At 36.6% G+C, this 22,917-nt stretch overlaps 1 protein-coding gene across 1 annotated transcript in view; it reads right to left on the bottom strand.

Annotated features, from left to right (window-relative positions):
• The window catches only part of ETHR, a 315,230-nt gene that overhangs the window by 230,235 nt on the left and 62,078 nt on the right, over positions 1-22,917 (bottom strand). The window contains exon 3 of the mRNA XM_065228526.1: positions 8,673-8,835. Within this exon, the coding sequence (XP_065084598.1) occupies positions 8,673-8,835 (163 nt within the window). The remainder of the gene's footprint in view (positions 1-8,672; positions 8,836-22,917) is intronic.

The raw sequence follows: 22,917 nt of genomic DNA, 5'->3' as shown, positions 1-22,917 counted from the left end.
AACCATGGTAACTTACATTGCCTCGCTATAAAATTTGATTAGTTTTCCAGTCGAATGTTTCTTGAAGATTAAAAATCGAACAATATTCAACGAAGTTTCAACAGTCCAAAGTTGGACAAAATTTTGCTAGTACCCTATATTTCTCACAACCCCTGTATCTGCTTTTGTAAACAATCACTTCAATCGACGATTTGTCTTAACTGCTAACTCACCCACGCAAACTAACACCATAGCCTACTAGCTGGTGTTGTTAGTTTCTGTCAGTCTTTACGGTACAGCCTAGTACTGATGTGCAAGCAGGCTTTTGAACATAAATAAGCATTTGGATTTGCACCGTCGGGGTTAACCTCAATCTGATGACAGTTCAGTGGTACTGTTTACGTGGACTTAGTTGATTTTTTCTTGGTTAGATTTTCTCGATATTTTTTTAGACTGCAGTGAGGAGTAAACCACACTACTGCAATATCCACGGGCAACCTTCTTCCATCGCGCATTTCCTCGACAATTTTCAAGTTAAAATTCGGAAAATTCAAAGTATTTTTTTTCGAAAAACCACTAAGTGCTTGTTAACAGTACTACCAACCGGTGGAAACTAACGATTTTAAATTGGTTCACTACTTAACTAGCCTATTCGTCCCAAGCAAATTGATTAACGTACCCCATTCTAGTCAAAATTCTAGTACTACACAATGTTTGTTTTGATTCGCTATGAAAGTTTGACAGATAAAATGAGGGGCTAGTGGATTTTCCTATGTTTCGAGGGGTGAATCGATTAGCTTGGGACCGAAGATAGTACCAGAGCTGAGCCAAAAAGTTGAGCACGTTTCTTCGGGACCTACTAGCAACAATCAATACGAAACTAACGATTTTGAATTGGCTCACCACTTTAGTAGCCTATTGGTCCCAAGCAAACGATTAACGTACCCTATTCTAGTTGAAATTCTATTACTACACTATGTTTGTTTTGATTCGCTATGAAAGTTTGACAGATAACATCAGGGGTGTGTGGATTCATGCAGAACATGCAGGGGTGAGTGAAATAGCTTGGGACTGCTTGGGACCGTTGTTCTGGTACTGAGTGAGCCAAAAATAATAATGATTTTCTTCGGGACCCAGTGGTCTTAGAGTTACCTCTATGCTACTAGTCTTAGAGTTACCTCTATGGTACCACCATAGAGGTAACTCTAAGACTAGTAGGTCCCGAAGAAACGTGCTCAACTTTTTGCCTCAGCTCTGGTACTATCTTCGGTTCTAAGCTAATCGATGCATATCGGTTCCAAGCTAATCGAAACATAGGAAAATCCACGAACCCCACATTGTATCTGTCAAATTTTCATAGCAAATCAAAACAAGCAAAGTGTAGTACTAGAAATTTGACTAGAATGTGGTACGTTAATCGATTTGCTTGGGACCAATAGGCTAGTCAAGTAGTGAGCCAATTTAAAATCGTTAGTTTCCACCGGTTGGTACCACTGAGCTGTCAAAAAGGTTCAGCCGATTAACACTGAGTTCATTTGTGACGTCACGCTGCAGAAACAAATTCACTCTGTGTTCACGCAAGCACTCCATCAAATGAACACACATTTCAACGTGAGTACAATGTTTAAGTTCGATCGTTCCATCATCATTTGCTGCAGCGTTTAAATCGTTCGATACTCAAGTGCAGTAACCAGCAGGCGTTGGCATTGGAAAAAATCAATGATGTTAAAAAGAATTATAAAAAGGAATAGGTCAGGCTCGAACCACGACCTTTGAGTGTTTTAAACCTGCACGTTTACCACTCGTATTTCATTACTCTAAAAGATGTGTAGGCTAAAGGCGTATAAGAAGCGTTAGTCGAGTTCGTCTGCCCTTTCTGTTGTATCATAGCAAACTGCGATGTTCACATTTGCGTACAGGTACGAAGTATCACCAACCGGTGGAAACTGACGATTTTAAATTGGCTCACTACTTGAATAGCCTATTGGTCCCAAGCAAATCGGTTAACGTACCCCATTCTAGTCGAAACTCTAGTACTACACTATGTTTGTGTTGATTTGCTATGAAAATTTGACAGATTAAATGAGGGGTTCGTGGATTTTCCTATGTTCCGTGGGGTGCATCGATTAGCTTGGGACCGAAGAGAGTACCACAGCTGAACTAAAAAGTTGAGCACGTTTATTCGAAACCTTCTGGTATTAGAGTTACTTCTATGGTATCAGGTTCGATGTGCAGAGTACACCCATAGAGATAACTCTAGGACTAGACCCTTCCATTCACGAAATGCATCGATGTTTGAATATATGTAATCGAACTCGAATCATTTCACTGAATCATCTTTGCGGTAAATGCAACGCAGTAGGCCTGGCCGTTTTGATGTTTGTGTCATATCTTAGATGCTGCAAACAGCAATGTTGACAAGGAAAATGATTAAGCGTTATCTAACCTAATCATTTTCCAGGATACTTTCTCGTACTGGCTGCGTTTGTATTAGATTAGATTAGATTATTGGATGGTGTAGGAAAGAGAACTTTGGGCCTATCAGAAAAATATCTAATAAATCCTCGATACTTTAGCTAAAAAGCTACCGAACGAAGGCAATAATTACTGATAACAGCGCCTCTGTCAACCAAAGGTAGAACTTTGAAGCACAAGTGTTAGTGCGACTGATCATAAACAGTGACTGTGCATGTGACCTAATGTCACCGAAACGAATAATCATAACACGGTACTCGTTGTTGTTTTTGTTTTGTTCTACAAAATTTCACGGCAATTTTTATCCTAATCCCAGCAAACCAGTGGTTTTCCAACTCCAACCCGAAACATTTGTCATGGTGGATCAAGTAGAAGATTGAAACTCGGATCGATCGATACCTAATGAAAGTAACTTTTGCTTTTAAGGTGATTCCTTGTAGAGTCCACAAATGGCCGCTACGTAGGCTGTACATGCACTTCCACTTCAAATTTTCAATTACACAAATCTCGGAAATCAGTACCCCATTTCGTTTGAAATTGCTACTTAATGTATGCTGCAGTGCAGCAAACTTGAAGTAACAATTTAAATGTTACACGTGTCGCAGAAGCTAATATGTGTGCACTTAAAGTTTCGAAGTGGTTACTGGAAAAAGGATGTCACAGCGAATCACGTTAAACGAGGAATGGAAATATTGTTTATTTTGCCTGTTCTTTATTTCCTTTATTTAACGTAGGTTTCTGTTCCGCAATCTAGTGCCAATCACCGACGGACATCAATTTCCATCCATTGACGGCAACCGAAAGTGCAGGAAAGCAGCTTCCACACCTGCGTAGGATATCGCACCCATTCAACACACATGGGCCGGGACCAACGGCTTTTCTTCTCTTCCGAAGGAAGACGTGACCAGAAACGAGCTCTATCTTCGGTCCCAAGCTAATCTATTCACCCCTCAAAACATAGGAAATTCCACTTACCCCTCATTTTATCTGTCAAACTTTCATAGCGAATCAAAACAAACATTGTGCAGTATTAGAATTTTGACTAAATGGGGTACGTTAACCGATTTGCTTGGGACCAATAGGCTAGTCAAGTAGTGAGCCAATTTCAAATCGATAGTTTCGTATTGATTGTTGGTATAAGGTTGGAGAAAATGAAAAAAAAGGTTGAAGGACTACAATCCCAAACGGTACGTATTGATCAAGAATATATTTCCAATTTAGATGTTGTCAGAACATGAATCCACCGGATGGTGATCCTCTCAGAGGATTCCTCTGTATGCTTTAACAATTCTTGGAATCGACTGACCCCTTCCAGAGAATGATAACAACAGTGTCGGATTGGCCAGTGACATTCAAATGGTCAGCGAGTACTGTGCCAAGTTGCCAAGCGTCACAACTTAACCCCCCCCCCCTTCCCCACTGTGGCTAGGTGCAAAAGCCGTGTGGAACGGAAATGCTTTTTACTAATGCACCATACGAATGCCCATAAATGCATCACTGAAGGGCTTAGGAAAAGTGGAAGATCTTTGGCATAAAGGATGAGACGTAAACAAACATGTCATGTAAAGTTAAGTGTTCCGAAACTGAAAAGTAAACGGCGCCGGTGGTGTAGTGGTAAGCGTGATTACCTCTCACCCCAGCAGGACTGGGTTCAATCCCAGTCGGCGCCGCCGGGATGTTCTGAGGCATAACATCTCTGATCACGCCTTCCTTCGGATGGGAAGTAAAGCCGTTGGTCCCCGGTTCATGAGTTGATGGGTCAATAGGTAGGGTCCAGGTGTGGGAGCTGCCTTCCTGGCACGTCGGTAGCATTGGTGCTCAGTACGGAAAACAAGATCGACGGAAAAAACAAACCAAAGGAAAAAAAAAAACTGAAAAGTTCGTTACTCGACGAAAAGTACGTTTGATTGAGCTGAATTGTGCGTCTATTATGACTCAATTTTATGTCAAAATTGACATTCGTATATGTCAGTCTCAGAGCACCTAAATTTACATGATTTTTTTCTAATTCTAAGATAGAAAATTAATGATCGAGAAAGGTCCCACCAGGACATCATTGCCATAGTTTTAATTTTCAAAATTTTCAAAATTTACTTACGCATCTGTTCAATTTTAGCTGGAATTTTACCCGTTGTCAGCATAAAGCAAAAACAGACACATTTTACTTTATGAGACAATCATAACAAAACCAATAATTGACAGCTATTTAATTCTACCTATGTGTGTGAATGCACTCGTGAATTAACACACACCGTCATACACGGGTTCGACTTTTGCTCAGAAGAGGCGTTGCCGTTACTGTCTCCAGATTTTTGGCAGAGTTGCCAGTCTTCTTGATTTGTAGTCTTCGATTATACCCAGAACACGTCGTAATAAAAATAACAACAACAATTTTATTAGCGAAATCGTACGGTACGTACGAAAAGCTAAATACATTTAGAAGGCATCTGTAGTGAAAACATTCCATTTTGTGAAATAATCCGCTCGAAAAATAGAGGCGAAGAACGGGTTGTGCTTAGTAGGCCCAAAATTAAATCTAAGTCCTCCATCACATTAGTATATGTTAACTTTTTATTGATAGTACACACTTAAAAAAATTCGCCGAGATTCCAACAGCCGAGTAGTTCTGCAATTAATTTTGCTGAGATTCAGTAAAACAATTGCCGAGACTCAGCTAACAAATATCATTATGCTGATATATCAGCTAACAAACAGATGTTTTGCAGATATATCAGTAAAAGTAAATGCCGAGGTAATCGGCTGTTGGAGATTTTACCGAGCTAGATTAAGTGTGTATACCATAATAAGGGGTTGCCTTAACTTGCGACCTTGACTAGATAGAAGGTAGCTGTCCTGGTCAAAGTTGTTCTGACAAATAAGACCTATTGGATGATCGACAGCTGTTTTCAGAATTCACTCACCAGCTGATGCTACTGTACAATTTTACATCTTACTGCATGCTTTAACTTGACAGTACGACTAGATAGAAGTTTTCTTTTTTCAGAAAAGTTGTGCTGAATTACAAGACCTATCGTATCTCATTCGAAAAAAAGTAAGAGGTTGTATTCAAAACTCGACCGTAGATTTGACGTAGCATTACGTGCTCGGTATCAATATTTGACGACTATGTTAGGGAAACCATTTTTTGTAGGCAATCGGTTATAATTTTAATCACCATTACAACAGTTGGACATTTGTGAAATTTTCAATAGTGACCTATTGAAAACTGATAAAGTATTAATTTTATCAGATTTGTAGAAAAAAATACCAATCGATTGGCTTGTTTAGAATAAAAATCCATCCACTATTGACGGAGTTATAAGTGATCAAAACCTGACCACTTTTCGTAACGCGGTCGATTTTGGTTTTTTAAAATTTCATCCCCAATATGTTGCCGAAAGACGTAATCCTCCATAAAAAATCTCTAACCATTTGATACTAATGGCTTGCTTAAGTCGACATCTCGAAAAGATAGAAGGTTGCCGTCTACATAACCTAAGGTATAGTGGATAGCTCAGTCCTGAATTCTCACACCAGACTGCGCGAGTATACGATTTGACTCATAATTACTAGCTTTAACTTGAAAGCTCAACTAGATAGATGGTTGCTATTCTTGGGAAAGTTGATCAGATTTATATGACCTATTGTATGGTGATCAGTTTGGTTGAAAATTTCTTCACCAGGCAGTACTAATGAACGAAGTGACGTCCCAACTGAAACTTCGCTTTCATTTCATCTGCTGTTTTGAGACTGCCGTCGTTACTTGTGAAATGAAGATTACACAAATGTAACATGTTGGATTTTAACGTACTGATTTGTTAGTATACGATTTGCAACTTTCATGGCACACATCAGCGAAAGAAATCCGGACAGAGACTTATTAAAATGGAACCATATGTTTGCAAATTTAAATACAGTCCAATGCCTTGTGTAAACGAGACTATCAGTTCAAACTCACTAAAATATATGTCAATATGAAAAAAAAATTTACTCTCAATGTATTGAATTACAGCATTCACTATTTGATGGATTTTTGTTTGAATACAGATAAAAGACAAGCGCAAATAAAATTCAGTTTATCTGACATAATTCTGCAACATCAAAATGTAATAATATAGTGTGACGTACTTTGAAGTATTTTAACCGGTGGTTTTATATGAAATGTATATTAAACACTGAATTTTCACTCCTGTTACTGTAGCTAAACACTATTCAGTAGGTGCCTGAAAATTGGTTGTGTATGTTTGGAACCTAATTTTGAATGAAATAGGAACTGAATTTTGAAATATTAAAATTGAGTTCAATTAAGGATATTGAATATCGCCTAATTTCAAAACTTTGACTTGAATGTTTGTTTATTTTAGAATAAAATTTATTAATAAATAGCTTTGTAATTATTATAAAATTGAGCAAAAAATACAATCTCGTAGACCTACGTCAAAGTTTTGCGGTCGTGCTTGTAACACAACCCTTAGTTGTTTAAATACCGTAATTAAAATTCAGACGCCTGCAATTTGAGTGAGTTAATAATTATCATTTCCAGTAATAAACAATCTTTTTAATGATTGATTTCCAATCAAATTCACCAAGATAACAACTTTTCCATGCGTAAATGATAACGGATCAATTGTGACAAATTGTAACAAAACGGGCTACGTCTGATTGACGTCAATAAATAAATAAAGATCTGTCCTAGCCAAGTTTATCGATATCTATTTTGAAATTGAACCTCGTAAGCTTGACGGTGGCAAACAGTAACCCACTTATGAGCATCTTCCTTTTCGCTTGTGTGTAGATGCTAATGCATCTACGATATTTTTATCTTCCCTTCCGCTTCCCGCTCGATCGTAACGACTTCTAAAAGCACACTCAATGCCGTGATAAAAAATATCGCTGGAACGCGAAGCACAAAGAGCCAGTATCCATGTGATGCGCAATGTGCCAAATTGTCGGTGTCGGTTTATAATTTATTGTTGTTCGATACACCTATAGGAAACGTCGTTCTTCATGGCGGTGCAGCGCTTTTCCTTACCATCAACAGTGGTCCCATTTTGGACTATATGATAAGTAGCATATTGTTCACTTTTGTTGTCTGCACCGGGCTTCATTAGCGTAAACAACAGGTAATATAATTGAACGACGTTCAGCAGTTCGCCTCCCCCTCATGTACCCAAATGTCAGAATTCCGACAACGAAACATTTTCATTAGCCGACCGTTTCGGCAGTGGCGGGGAGGTGCTGAAGAGTTAGTCGGGATCGTCTTTGTTCGAAATTCAGGTTTGATTTTGATTAATCGTTTCCCTGCAGATATATAATATTGATCACTTGAAAACAAAGCGCAACGCTCCGAAGTCAACAAGTTTGGACAACGCACGCCACAACCGTAAATCACACGCCCGTCTCGAGATGAGCTATTCGGAAAGTGATCCATCTTCCGGTGTGATCGACAGTGTTGGTAACCAAATTTCTATTATCCACTGCAGGATGATTGGAACTGTGCTATATGGAGACAAATCAACCCTGCTGGCTGTGCTTATGAATACAGTTGTTTCATTCGAACCGGTTCTTGGTGGTTTCTTTGCAATTTGCTGCCCTCGACATCCAGCTCGAGCAACAACGTTTCATTTCAATACATTCCCCCTTGCATTCCTACGCTCGGTCGATTGACGAACGAAAAACCTGCTGGAACAATGTCGTCAACAGGAATTTTTATCCGTGAATTCTTCCTTTACCATCGCCTCCTAGCTACGACACCGCTTTCCTCGCGACGATTTTTGCATTTTACAATATTAGCTAATTAAACTTTGTTCACGTCGGAATGCGTTGGAAATTTTTACTAATTACAACCAAATGAACAGCTTGTACCCTTTCACACACCCGCCGCACCACCCCTCGCCCCCTCACATGACAGGTTGGATGAAGGCAGCAGCAACAACAGCACCTTTGACAAGCGACCTCACACCTGTTGAGCTGTCGGTCGAATAGAATTGTTTTTAAATAAATTGCATGCAATTAAGGCCGTCGCTGCGTGATAATGGATGATAATATCTGTGGCGAGCTTTCGCCCGCCATCGTCACCGTCGTCGTTGTTGGTCGGTTCGACGGTGACGCTTGCTGCACATTTCGTGTTTGCAATCACAAACCGACGAAAGTGAAAGGGGATATGCATGCCGGTATGGCAATTTAGATAGTTTTCGAGAATGTAATTTACTACTTACACATTTCCTCTCCCAGCACCCAGACTTCGGGTGGTGAGTTCACCTCGACCAGAACGGTGGGCGTGCAGACGAGCAGCACCAGGAGATCGGCGATGCTTAGGTTGGTTAGGAAGATGTTGGTCGAGTTGCGCATATCTTTTGTCTTGAGGATGACGATCGGGACCTGGCGGGGAAATGAGCGAAAAAAGTGAATCTTTAGCACAAATATATACAATAATGTCTAAGTGAAATACACTCAATTCCTAGGGGCAGCTCGCTCTAAACTTAGTATTTCTCGCGTTGTACATAAAAAGTTCATACTGATATGTAAGATACCTAAAAATACTTAAAAATACTTAAGAAATATTAAGCGTTAGATTGTTACCATCGTTCCTAGACAAACTCAATTTGTTTGTTTAGCTTTTGTACGTCGTTTTGTGTGAAAATTTTGAACAAATGTAAAGTGATGATGACTCTTTTTTTTTCAAAAACTAATTGAATGATGCCGCGGAGAATGCACTTTCAAATATTCTACGCCTTAGTTGTATCACTTACCGTTATCCGTTTATCATGTTACAGAAATCAGTTTAACTGATAGTCATGAAAATCTTCCACCCATTGCTCGTTTATTGGGATTGGATCGTTGTGTTTATTCCATCCATTAGGATCTTGGCTATGTGATGATAACTAAAGTCATTTATGCCGCGGATACACTTGTATGACAAACTATGAACATGTTAATTATTTGTATAATAAATTATGAGCACATCTCTGGTCACACTTGTATAATTTTTGTATATGTATTTGTTGTATAGTGCTCATAATTATTACACAAGTAATGCTCATGCTCATAGTTTGTCAGCCAAGTGTATCCGCGGCATTAGGCTGATCGTAGCTGAATTAAGACTTTCTACACCATCCACACCGTACTTTTAGCGTTAATCAAGAAGTGGACAACAATTCCTCGGATTCAAATCGAAATGAATTACCCTGTTTTGTTACTGTTGGAAACGATTTAACCTTGATTCTAAAAGCCCTTGGTTTTCAGACCAAGGGTTCTGGGTATACCAATAAGCGAAAATAGGATCAGCGAGCTTATGAGTCAGTGGACGTCCGTGGTCTGAAAAACTCAAGTTATCAGAAACGGTTGTGATATTTTAAAACATCAATATGAACTTTTTTGAGAATTGTTTGGAATAAATTTAATATAAATAACTTTTGATTGTTTTTGGGGAAATGTGATCAACAAGCTTTTGAAATAAAGCCTTTAAGGATGTGAGCTAAATAAATTTACATTTCAGAATATTAACCTTTTCGCTCTCCGTACCATACGTGTCATATGTTTGCCACTATAGAACATGGTCACAATCCGAGTGTTTTTGTTATTATTAATCATCAGCTTCCTGACCTTGGTGGATTTGAACTCAAGACTTTGGTGAGAGGTATGGATCCAAATATTTGTGGTTTACAACCTAATCAAGGTATTCTACGGTGTTTTGACTAATCGTATGTACCTAATCTAAATCTCTGGACCAATCATCTCATGGTTTATTTAGTTCGTTGATTGAATCCGGTGTAAAACATGTACATGCTTAGTAGACTGATGCTAAATTTGAAATTTCCGCTCCACAGTGCACAGTGGTCCAGAATGCAGATTTAGGTGGAATGATATGTTTTGAGCCTGAAATTTAAACTTTAGACTAAAAGTCTCTTGTACAAAGTTGTTCCTTATAGTTACACCCTCATTTTTATGACAATGAATTCTAGGGTGGTTCCTATTATCATTAAAATCAAAAATCTAACTTTTTTGTTTGAATAAATTAAGGTATACATTTTTCGGCAAAGTTATAGCTGAGCTAATTTTAAGCAACTTTGTTAGGAATAACTTTTTTGTATCTCTTAAATTGGCCGATTAAGAGCTATTTTCTTGAATAAAGTTAGGGTGGCTCTTTAAAAAACAGTTGTTTTGCTCTAGTTTTCTTAATTCGAATTTCTCAGCAAAGGTGTCTTTGAATAACTTTTAGATCTTAAAAAGGAGCAAATTTTTGCTGTACAGAGCTTGTCAACTTTCGCCGATCAAGAGTTATGGACGTTTTTATACTAAAAATATGCACTTTTCAAATGTTAATATCTCTGGTTGGGGCAAACAAAAAAAAAATTTTTACGGCATTTGAAAGGGCGTATGTTATTCTCAATAATATGAAAAAATTGGAGGTATGTTATTTTTTTAACTCGTATAAAATCAATTTGAATTTATTCATCTTTTTTACTATATTTAGGTATATCTTTTTTATAATAAGAGATGCAAGCAACAAACTCAGCTATAAAACATTCGTCTTAAAGAGTTTTAAAAGTCTCTAGAAGATAACTTTCATGAGAAATTTCAAATAAAAACGTTAGTGCTAAAAAACTATTTTTTCCAGGAACACCCTAAGTCAACTCCGAAAAATCACTCTAAAATTAGAACGTTAAGAGATAGAAAAATTTTTTCTTCGACAAAGATGCTTGCAATAAACTTAGCTACAACTTTTTTAAACAACACATGTTTTTATTTTGTAAAACATAAAAGTTAGTTTTAAAAAATACCTAATTTGAGGACCTCCATGACGTTTGCAAACACCAAAAGAAGGGAATTTTTAAGAACAAAAACTTTTTCGAAGACACTAAATGTCCAAATATTGAAACAAATGTACTACCTCATTTTATTTAAATTTGTCATTAGAGTGGTCCTATGAAATCCATCTTTTGCCAATAACTTTTTTATTTGAAATTTATCGTGAAAGTCATCTTCTAGAGACTTTCTAAACTCTTTAAGACGAGTGTTTTATAGCTGAATTTGTTGCCTGTACCTCAAATTATTTTTTTCAAATTATTGAGAATAACATACGCCGTTTCAAATGCCGTAATAAAACTTTTTTTTTGTTTGCCCCAACCAGAGATAGTAACATTTGAAAAGTGCATATTTTTAGTATAAAAACGTCAATAACTCTTGATCGGCGAAAGATACTGACAAACTATGTGCAGCAAAAATTTGCGCCTTCTTAAAATCTAAATTTTATTTGAAGACACCTTTGCTGAGAAATTCGAAATAAGAAAACTAGAGCAAAACAACTGTTTTTTTAAAGTGAGCCACCCTAACTCAATTCAAGAAAATAGCTCTAAATCGGCCAATTTAAGAGATACAAAAAAGTTATTTTGAACAAAGTTGCTTAAAACTAGCTCAGCTATAACTTTGCCGAAAAATATATACCTTAATTTATTCAAACAAAAAAGTTAGATTTTTTGTTTTAGTGATCATAGGAACCACCCTAGAATTCATTGTCATAAAAATGAGGGCCTAGCTATAAGGAAAAACTTTGTAGAAGAAACTTTCATTCTAAAGTTTCAATTTCAGGCTCAAAACATATCATTCCACCTAAATCTGCATTCTGGACCACTGTGCAGTGCTCAAACGGTTCCAAATAGGGCCCTGATTAGCCTCTCAAAATTTGAACTCATTTAGTGAGAAACTGACTTGGCACAAACCATTTGAAGTTTATATGGGAATTACTATGAAGAAATCATAATTTCGGTTCATATCTATCTCAAAATTCACCAGTTCACTCTACTTTAGAAAATGATAGCTGAGCTTGTTGAAAACTTTCCCAACTACAACATTGTTCAAGACCGCTTTTCGATCAAATGTAAGGAACAAAAATTATTAATGATTCAAGTCACTGATGTCTTATGATTATGCTCAATCACCTGTTCAACAGGCAACATTGGTGTTTATGGCGCGTAGAATAGAGGACAAAAATCATGGCTACTCTGTCACATTGCAGAATACAGTGTTGCCCACAATACAGTTGCTTAATCTTGCCATAAGATTATCAATCTCTTAAAAAATTAATAACTATTTAATTTGACGTTTGGCAGAAAAATGATTTTCTGCAAAGTTGTAGCTGATAAAAATTCCCATAATAATAGCAATAAAATTTCACAGCAAAAAATAAATTTTAATATTACATCCAAGAGGATGCACTTCAATCATGTCGAAAATCTCATGTAATTTTTATGGCCACACAAATAAACGAATGCAGTAAAAGCAACGTAATGTCCCCCTTTTTGGCCCCACGTGGACCATTAACTCAAATGAGGATCGGTAGCAGCTAAGGTGCTAACTTCCAATGTTCGCGGAGCTACAATTCCAACACCATCGTTTGAGATGCTTTGTCAATAGAAAGCATAGAACCACCTAACATATGTGGAATTTCAAACTACTTCTTCTTCTTTTTTGTATATCAAGCTTATTACTTAGGGGCTGTCCATAAACTACGTAGACACTTTGGGGGGAGGGAGGGGTTCCAAAAATGTCTACGTTTGTCTACGGGGGGGGGGGAGGGGTGAAGGTCCTGTCTACGTGGTTTTATTAGAACAGTTTTTTTTTATGTATTTAGCCGCTTACTATTGTGATGCTTCCATCTACAAATTTATTCCGAATAGAACATTTTCATTGAGAGACCAAGAACAAAACCACAAAATATCCCAATCATTGAACATTATGAGGAAACATAACCCACAGGAATAAACAGTTGAATTGCATAAAATTTGGTGTGCTGACCGAATTATTGGCCTTTTTGGACTATTGATTAGTTGTTAAGTCTATGAAATTCAAATGACCACTATCTGGAGTATTATGCAGTTAGAATAAAATATAAGGTCAGCAGCGAAATGCTATTCCAATTCATCTAAAAGGATTCCATTTCGCTTAGTGCAAACGGTTGAAGGCCGGCGCACAATGCATAAAGTGTCACGCACATTTGATCCGGTTGTAATACGTTCCTGCAAAATAAAAGCTCAATCTATTATCTAACTATCAAATTTGCATCAACGCTTCGCAAACGAAACAAATGTGCGTGAGCCTTAAGTAAGATTTGACAAATTAGCTGGATATTCAAATTATTTGGCAGTATCATTTAAGGAGAGACCCAAGAAGAGTTGGAGATAAGTGGAAATAGTTTGTGGATACCACCGCTATTCGCATAACAGTTCCATGTATATAGGAAATCCACAGGACAGAGTAATACGAATAGATATTCTCTCTTTTTTACACAAAATTTAAAAAAATCAGCAATTTTTTTTTTTGGTTTTGAATTATATTTTTGGAAGTTATTAAGTTTTGGGTTTTTACTCAATACTCCTTAGCAACTAGACTACCATACGTCTCCATTGATACATAGCTAACATAAATCAAAAAAGACATGTAGAGTATTATCATCATATTTTTCCTAAGAAGCATTTTTAATTACCTTTCATTTTATATTTTGATCTTTGGAATCGGCCGTGCTGTTCAAAAATTGACTTAAAAAAAATCGTTTTTGAAAACAAATCCATTGGTAATCTTGGTCACATATATATATATATATATAGGATAGGATTACTAGTTTATGCTAAGTGCTCATAATTATTATACAAATAATGCTTATGCTCATAGATTCTCATACAAGTGTATCCGTGGCATAAGTAAATCATCTCAGGAATCCACGAAAAACCCGCATGAAAAATCCGGAAATCCATTGCCAGGGTGAAACATTTTTTCTTATAATTTTTTATGCTTGAATAAGGTGCTTGAAAGGTGCTTGAAAAGGAAGGCGTAACTATTAGCGGAAGTGTGATATCACTGTGATTGAACAGAGCAGTTCCAGGCCAAATAGCAAAAAAAATGATTTTCAAACTCGACCTTCTCCGATTTGCATGAAACTTTATATAAATAGTTGCCTTGTATGGTAAATCATTCACATTTCAGCTAAAATTAAGCCATTTTGAATCATGCAAAAAGTTTCAAAATGGCGTTTTCAAAATATTTCAATAAATCTACGAAAACGCCACAACAAATCGAAATGACATCTGAGACAATGTTGTAGGAAGAAATAAATGCTTTTCAGAAAAAAATATAAATGGTACAAAAATTTACGAAGTTTTTGGTAAAAAATCTAAAAAGTGTTAGAAACATTAAAAACAGAAATGACCCTTTTTAATATTTTTGAACAATTTTTATTAGAAAGCATATTCAAAGATCTATTTTTTGTGAAATTTTCAAGTTAGACACTTAAAAATTGACAAAAATCATGGAAAAACTTTAAAACTTTTTGTTTATACAACTTTCTGCAAGTTTTCCCCTCAGAAAACAATTTATTAGGTCCAAACAATCAAATTGTGTTCAACTATATACCAAAAAATCGTCTAAACAAAAATTTAAAATATTTGATTAAAAGTTGTTGTTTTATGATTTTTACAAAAAATAGAATTTTTCATAATGGACACTTAAAAATTGATAAATATCATAGAACAAGAACTTCTAGTCAAATGTTTTAACTTTTTGTTAAAACGACTTTTTGGTATATCGTTACACACAATTTGATTGCTTAGACCTAATAAATTGTTTTCTGTGAAAAAACTTACAAAAACTTGTACATATAAACAACAAGTCTTAAATTTGTGCCATGATTTTAGTCAATTTTTAAGTGTTCAACTTGAAAATTTCACAATACAATAGAACTTTGAGTATGCTTTTTAATCAAAAATATTGAAGAGGGTCATTTTCTGTTATTAAAGTTTTTAACACTTTTATGGATTTGTACCAAAAGTTACATTAATTTGGTGAATCTTTTATATTTTTTCTGAGAAGCATTTTTTTTTCTACAATTTTGTCTCAGACGTCATATTGTGGTCTGGGGAAGCTCACCGCTCCGTTTTGATTTTTCTAAAAATATTGGAAAAAGATATCAAAATTCTAAGAAAATCATATATTTTTTAATTTTTCAAAGAAAATTCACGTGCAAAAACATTTTTTATAAGTCATTATGGCATAAAGTTGGACTCAAAAAAACCACAAAACATCGACTTTTCGGTTTTGCTGAGTCCAATTTTTTTTTTCATGATGAGATAGAAAACAAATTTTACATGTAATTTTTGACAAAAATCTAAGGAACAAACTGATTTTCTTTGATTTTTGATATTTTTTCCCAATATTTTTAAAGAAATAAAAATGTACCGAAAATATTTTTTTATTTTCGGGCCGGTAAGCTTCCCCTTAATAGGTGATGATCTTCTCAAAAATTTAATAGTCCAAGGCTTCGAAATAATTAGCTTCGCAGATGATATAGTCATAACTGTACGTGGCAAATATGATTGTATTATCGCTAACAGAATGCAAATTGCTTTAAATTTTGTCTTATCGTGGTGTGATAGGGAAGGATTAAACATAAATCCTTCTAAAACTACTATCGTGCCATTTACGCGAAGGAAGAAATTTTCAGTAGACAACATAAGATTGAAAGGCACACTTTTGGAACTTTCTAATGCTGTCAAATATCTTGGAGTAATCCTCGATAGTAAACTTAATTGGAATATGCATATAGAGCAGGCAATAAACAAAGCTACTAATTCTCTATGGATATGCAAAAGAACATTCGGTAAACAGTGGGGACTGAAACCGAAAATGATCCATTGGATTTACTCGGCAATTGTGAAACCCAGGATTACTTATGGTGCATTGGTCTGGTGGCCAAAAACAAAAGAGAGTGTTGCTCAGAGAAAGTTAGATAAACTACACAGGTTAGCCACTCTCTCAATAACAGGTACAATGAGAAGTACACCATCGAAGGCATTGGATGCTTTGCTTTGTATCCTACCATTGCATCAATTTGTACAACTAGAAGCCGAAAAGTGTTCTCTAAGGATTACAAGGTCAGTGAAACTCTTTGAAGGAGACCTTAGAGGACATCTTAGGATTTTAAAAACTGTTAGTATCAACCCTCTAGTAAGGAACAACGAAGACTGGATGGAGAACAGATACAATTTCAATCGACTTTTTCAAGTAGTTGACCCTGGGAGTAATTCATGGCAATTTGGTGGCCCGGTTCTTCTTCCAGGATCGATTGATTTTTATACAGATGGTTCAATATTGAACAATCAAATGGGAGCAGGAGTAACTGGCCCAGGGATAGAAATATCGTTTTCTATGGGCAGATGGCTAACTGTGTTCCAAGCTGAAATCCAAGCAATTTTAGAGTGTTCCATTATATGTTTGCGTAGAAACTATATGAGTTCAAATATATGCGTCATGTCCGACAGTCAAGCTGCTCTAAATGCTTTAAAGTCGGCGACATGTACACCAAAACTTGTCTGGGAGTGTGTTCAATCACTTAAAAAATTGTCTTGTCATAATCAAGTCAACTTATATTGGGTTCCTGGTCATTGCGGGATTGAAGGAAATGAAAGAGCTGATGCACTAGCAAGACTCGGATCTTCTCATAAGTTCATCGGGCCAGAGCCCTTTTGTGGCTTATCGGCTGCATCTCTTAGAATGGGGCTAAAAGCGTGGGAATCTTCAAAAGTGGAGGAAAACTGGAAGAACACTATTGCTAGGCATTCGAAGCGATTCATTAATCCAAACATTTCTGTGACCCACAAAATCATGGAACTTTCTAAGAAAGATCTTAGTATACATGCAGGTCTCATAACAGGTCATTGTCCGAGCCGTTATCACTTGAAGCTGATTGGAAAACTTCAAGATGATGTATGTCGCTTATGTGGCATAGAAAAGGAAGACTCGGAAAATTTGCTATGCCACTGTCCGGCAATTTTCAATAAAAGGCGTCAGTTCTTCGACAAGGGGCTGATAAAACCCTTTGGCATTTGGGGAACAACTCCCAGTACAGCAGTGCACTTTATTCGAAGTATAATGCCGTGCTGGGATAATGCTATTAGTCAAGCGATGGCGATCACTCCTAATAATAGTGATACGGCATCTTGATATAACTAAAGAAAAAAAAATGGGGAATATATCACAATAGATCAGAAAAATGGTCGCAGTGATGGAAATACCCGACGAGGATACTTTTAATCCCGCCAGGGGTTTATAATATCCGCAAAGGGTTATTTTATACATGAATAAATGTGTTTTAAGGATTTTTTTTTTTACAATTTTCATCGTTAAACTGCTGTATAATAAGTGTTTCAACTAACCCCACTATATGGGGTAACATGAAATAATACACACTATTATTGTATGCTTAACAAATATGCTTCTGGAAAACACTTTCATGAAACTGTTGGTGTAAAAACATCTGGTGTATCTAAATTAATTACTGTTCCAGAGAGGCTTAAAGTTCAAGTTTCAAAATACCGTTTCAACTTGCCCCGGTGTACATTACTTCAGGGTTACTTCCACTCACTTGCTATAAAAAAAATGTTTTTCAGAATTATGAAATCTTGAGATGGTATAGTGATAATTAGTACTTGTAAGTTACAAGATGAGGACGTGAAGTATGTGTTTGACACATAAAATCCGTCAATATTACTTTCAGTGCGTCACAATCAGCAATTTTACGACTCGTGAGTGCTCACTCTGAGTGAACGCTCACGAACCATAAGATCGCTTATTGTGACGCTTTGAAAGCGAAATTGACAAGTTTTATGAGTCAAGCACATACTTTACACCATCTTCTCGTTACTTACAAGTACAACATATCATTATATCATCTAATTATTGCATAATTCCAAAAAATATGTTTTTATAGCAAGTGAGTGGAAGCAACCCTGCATTACTTCTTATCTTTTACTAGGGGAAATTTCTGGTATCTTTTACCGTTTTAAAGTAATTATCGGAAAAATTAATGGACGATTATGGGCCATTTTAAGAAAATCATTAAACAAAAAAATGATAGTTTTCTTAGAGATCCTATGGCCGGTCGTTAGTATTACCACTGAAAGATAAAAAGTATTCAAGGATGTATTAAACCAAAAGAAAATTTTCATAAACCTGGCGAAGGATTTTCCTTTTTTTTTCCTTTATTTGAGAGATTTTTAGCCATAGGCTAGTAAAAGGATTTTCCTGATTTTTCTTTCGATTTTCCTCTACTGTGATAAATGCCGTTGAAAACATTTTTCAGATAGATAGATTGCTATTTCAATGTATTGATGAGATAATTTTCTTATCATTTCTCTATACAACGTCATTTCTACAATGAGTTATAAATTATCAAAGTACGAGGTTTTCAGTTTTTTTAGGGTGACTCCAAACTTGTGAGCGATGACATAATTAACTATTTTAATTATTTAAAAAAATTTCAAAATAAAAAAAAATCATTAACGGTGCTTGATGGGTATACAATAAAGGTGCTACTACCACTTTAATTTCAAAATTTGGCCAACCAAATTCTGAGAAAATCAGTCATGATTGTTCAATGTGAATTTGGGAAAATGTAACTTTAAGTGAAGTTTTATTTTACAAAACATATGGATCCAAATACTTACGAAGTAAATTTCCTTCAATATCTTTCAAATTTCACACAGAAAATGGAAATTTAACGTTAATTGGTATGTTATTTGGGGGGTACCCCCAAATTTTTTATCGGGAGAGTTAATGATTTACCATAGCGAACAATTTGCAAAGTTTCACGGTAATCTGAAAGGGTCGAGTCTGAAATTCCGATTTTAGCTCATTGGTCTGGATTTGCCCAAACGACAATCGGTATCGATTATTTTCTTAATGTTTATCTTTTTCCAGGACGCGTGTGCACTGTATATGGCCTATACTTTGCATCAAAGAGCAATGTGGCAGCTCACATTAAAAACTTCCACAAACCGATTGTCAGTCAATTCAAGGCACGGCCACTTAAAATATTGAATTAGCGATCGGAGGAAGTGCTTTGTGTGGTTGACGGCCCAGCAGATGTCATGGAGGTTGTCTGGCTGGATAACGTTTCTGTTGAGTTGCCTCCTGTAAAAATGTTGTTCAATATTTTTTTTATATTTCTTTAATTCTTACTTTACTCTTGAGTTTTTCTTCTTGTTATATTTTAGTTATATCTACGTATAAAAATAAAAATTTGAATTGTTGTTTTTCAGAAAAATTCTATTTTTTCGGTTTTCAGCGTATTTAGGAGTATTGGAAAAAACCACGTAGACAGGTAGGGGGGGGAGGAGGGAGTTGCTAAATATCTACGGTTGTCTACGGGGGGGAGGGGGGTGTTGGAAATGGAGAAAAATCTGTCTACGTAGTTTATGGACAGCCCCTTATCGCATATTAGCTTATGGCGTGCTCTCAACTTAGTGCACTTTCACAGTTATTAATTGAAAACTTTCGATGCCAATACCAATGCATGAATTTGTATATTGTGTGGCAAGCACAATGATACTCAATGCCCAGGGAAGTCGAGTAAATTTCCAACCCGAAAGATTCCCTCGACCGGACCGGGAATCGAACTAAGGTGCCTTTCAAAAAGTTAAGCCATTTTGCTATACTCGCTCTGTTATAGCTGGTATAACTGCACATCGCAATATCAGACTTGAAACTAAACAACTGAACTACAAGCACTGCGGTACAAGCACATATCGTCGGTAATAGACGATTGTTGTGTATTGAGAACGCTTGCGCAAAAAGACTAAGGGAGGGAAACGGATTCGAAACTCATATGTCATTAGCCAAATACATCCGTAGACCATAGGTCCACCGTTGTATAATTGGCAATGCACCTGTGTACTGAATGGGAATTGTGGGTTCGAATCCCACCGGTGCCCTTAGATTTTTTTCGCAAATTTTCTCACACGCACGTCTCTTGCCGATGATATGTGCTAACCTCTCAGTATCTTCTAACTGTCGCATATAACATATAAAAATTGACTTTCAGTCGCTAACCTAAATCAACTGAACTATAATTTAATGACTGCGGGCCCAGCACAGCAAAATAAACGATTTAAGCCCGGGACATGCTGCCTACTGTCAAACACTGCTGTTTGTATAGGCCTAGTCACTGGCCTCTAATTTACAGCCGCCGGAGCAAGCTACTGCCAATGTTGAAATCGCTAGAACACTCGGGAATCAAAATAGGCTGCGGAAATCAGATGGCTACCTGGCAGCGAACTGGGACAACGTGGATGCTCGGTTTGAGGTGACCAAGGTCATGTACCTACTGAAGAATGCGACGAAAGTGTTCCGAGAAGCAGGTGGATGCATTAAACAAGTGCTGAACAAAAGTTATTCCACTAGCAGCTATGTTCACCTTTGTTGCTTTCACCACCACACCACTCAGTCTTCATCGCCAGTGTTTTCAGCGACCATCACTATCAGTGCCATCGGAATGGTTATGTGCCCGTGAAGCGGCGATCAGCGAAAGCCAGAATCCCGCAGCCACAGAAAAATAAAATCTAGATCTAGCCGATTTTGAACTGTTCAATGAAGGGCCGTTTCTCTTCCTTATTCCTTCCCTGGCTGCTTCTTTTCTCCCACAAGAAACTACAAGCGAAACAAACGCAATTTTTGCATTTGTTCATAACGAAACCGGTGTAATTATACATGCGATGTTGACAGGCCTTAAGATTTTCGCAGTTGCGGATCCAACTCAATTTCGGAGAATAAAGCAAAAATTCTAGGTTTGAAATGCAAAACATTGATTTGTAAACAATAATTCAGTGTTGCCAGTAACTTTAAAGATCATGAAAATTTCTTACCATGGGTGCCAAACTATTTCAATGAGTGTGCCCAGGTGTGCAAAATCTGTTTTTGGCACATTGTGTGGAGTGACCAACCCCTTGGTTCAGTGTCTGTTTATGTCATCTACCATCATAAGCAAGGAGTAGCGCTTCAACCCAATGTAGATGAATTGCGTTTGTTTTGAAAATCTTCGCTCTTACGTACGAGCAAAATGAGTTCATTATACATACGCAATTGTTGATATTCACCAGTGTTTGATTATCCAACCCAAAATTGTCCAAATCAGAAGCGAGTCTCAAAAGCAAAATAATCATATTTTTTTGGAGTAAAATTATTATATTATCATCAATTCAGCATGAGGCAATAACTTGCCATCGATCTGTGAGTAAAAACCAACTCGACAGATTCTTCAACACTATATTTGTGTAAAATTAAAATAATCATTTTGCTTTTGATCCTCAAAATCATCCTCACCAAGATGAAGACGAATATAAATATTGACAACAACAGAGGAAAACAAATGTTGACTTCGATACTCACAGGTTGCCTTGATCAAGAGAATGCTGTTATGTCAAATTTCAAATTCATGCAGGTAGTTGGTCAATCTGTTAAGGTTTTGTTCATTTTCAGTTAAGTGAGTGTAGGAGAAATGATTTTTTCAGCACTGATTTAGTATTTTATTTATTTTATTATTTAAATTTAGATTTAGATTTAGAACTGAAATATTTTTTTTTATATTTTAACGTAAGTCTCTGTTCCGCAATCTAGTGCCAATCACCGACGGGCATCGATTGCCATTCATTGACGGCAATCGAATGTGCAGGAAGGCCCACACTGGCGATATCCCATCCATTCAAACACACATGGGCCGGGATCAACGGCTTTACTTCCATTCCGAAGGAAGACGTGACCAGAGATTTTTATGCATCTTAAAAATCCCACCGATTTCGGCTGGGATTGAACCCAGACTCATTGGGGTAAGAAAGCAGTCACGCTTACTTCTACATCACCGGCATCGGTTGAACTGAAATATGAAAACAGTTCGATTGATTTAGCAAAAGCTGCTGTCATGCATGCAAATTCTGGATCATTTTCATTCAACTGAAACTCACCGACGAACAGGAAAATTATAGATTTGTTGTGATGCTCGTAAATGAAATCGTTGCTTCATAATTACCCGGCAAATAAGATTCGTTAATCTGTATTGTAAGAATATTCCATATTGGCTAGTTCCTTGCATAAAGGCCCAAGCGCAATGATAGCGGAAGCGGAACGTTTTTTGGTTACAATGGAACCTGCAATGCAATTCCATATATTAACCAAGCTAATTATAATTTTAAAACCAAAAACGAAAATTATTAGTATTGTACAGGAATTTGAACCTTACTTGAATACAGGGTAGTCTGACTTCAAATTTCGGTACACCAGTAACTAGAAGAAAACTTATAGGTATTTGAAATCATTAAAAGAGGAGTTTTACAAAAAAAAATTTGAATTTCTGAAGACCCCGTCCAACAAGCACAGTTAATCGTAAATCATATATGGGTCACTCCAATCCAAAGTGACCTAGTAAAGGGTGTTCCACAACAAATTGCATCGCGGAAAAAAAAGCTGTAGAAAATCACCTAGTTGACCGATCTTTTTCAAACTTTAAGACAATAAAATATAACCCATAAGTAAGCTTTTGGCATATTTATTTCATTCAACTTCAATACCATAACCGTACGCTCGCACCTTACGTTTAACTCCACTCATTAGGTTCTGTACAACATCTGGCTGCAGCTTCTT

This window comes from Ochlerotatus camptorhynchus, unplaced genomic scaffold, assembly GCF_037179485.1.
Source record: "Ochlerotatus camptorhynchus isolate MF236.1 unplaced genomic scaffold, CSIRO-AGI_Acam_v1.1 ptg000292l, whole genome shotgun sequence".
In the NCBI taxonomy this organism is placed as follows: domain Eukaryota; kingdom Metazoa; phylum Arthropoda; class Insecta; order Diptera; family Culicidae; genus Ochlerotatus; species Ochlerotatus camptorhynchus.
The sequence above is the reverse complement of the archived record's forward strand: the minus strand, read 5'-3'. Positions and strand labels throughout refer to the sequence as shown.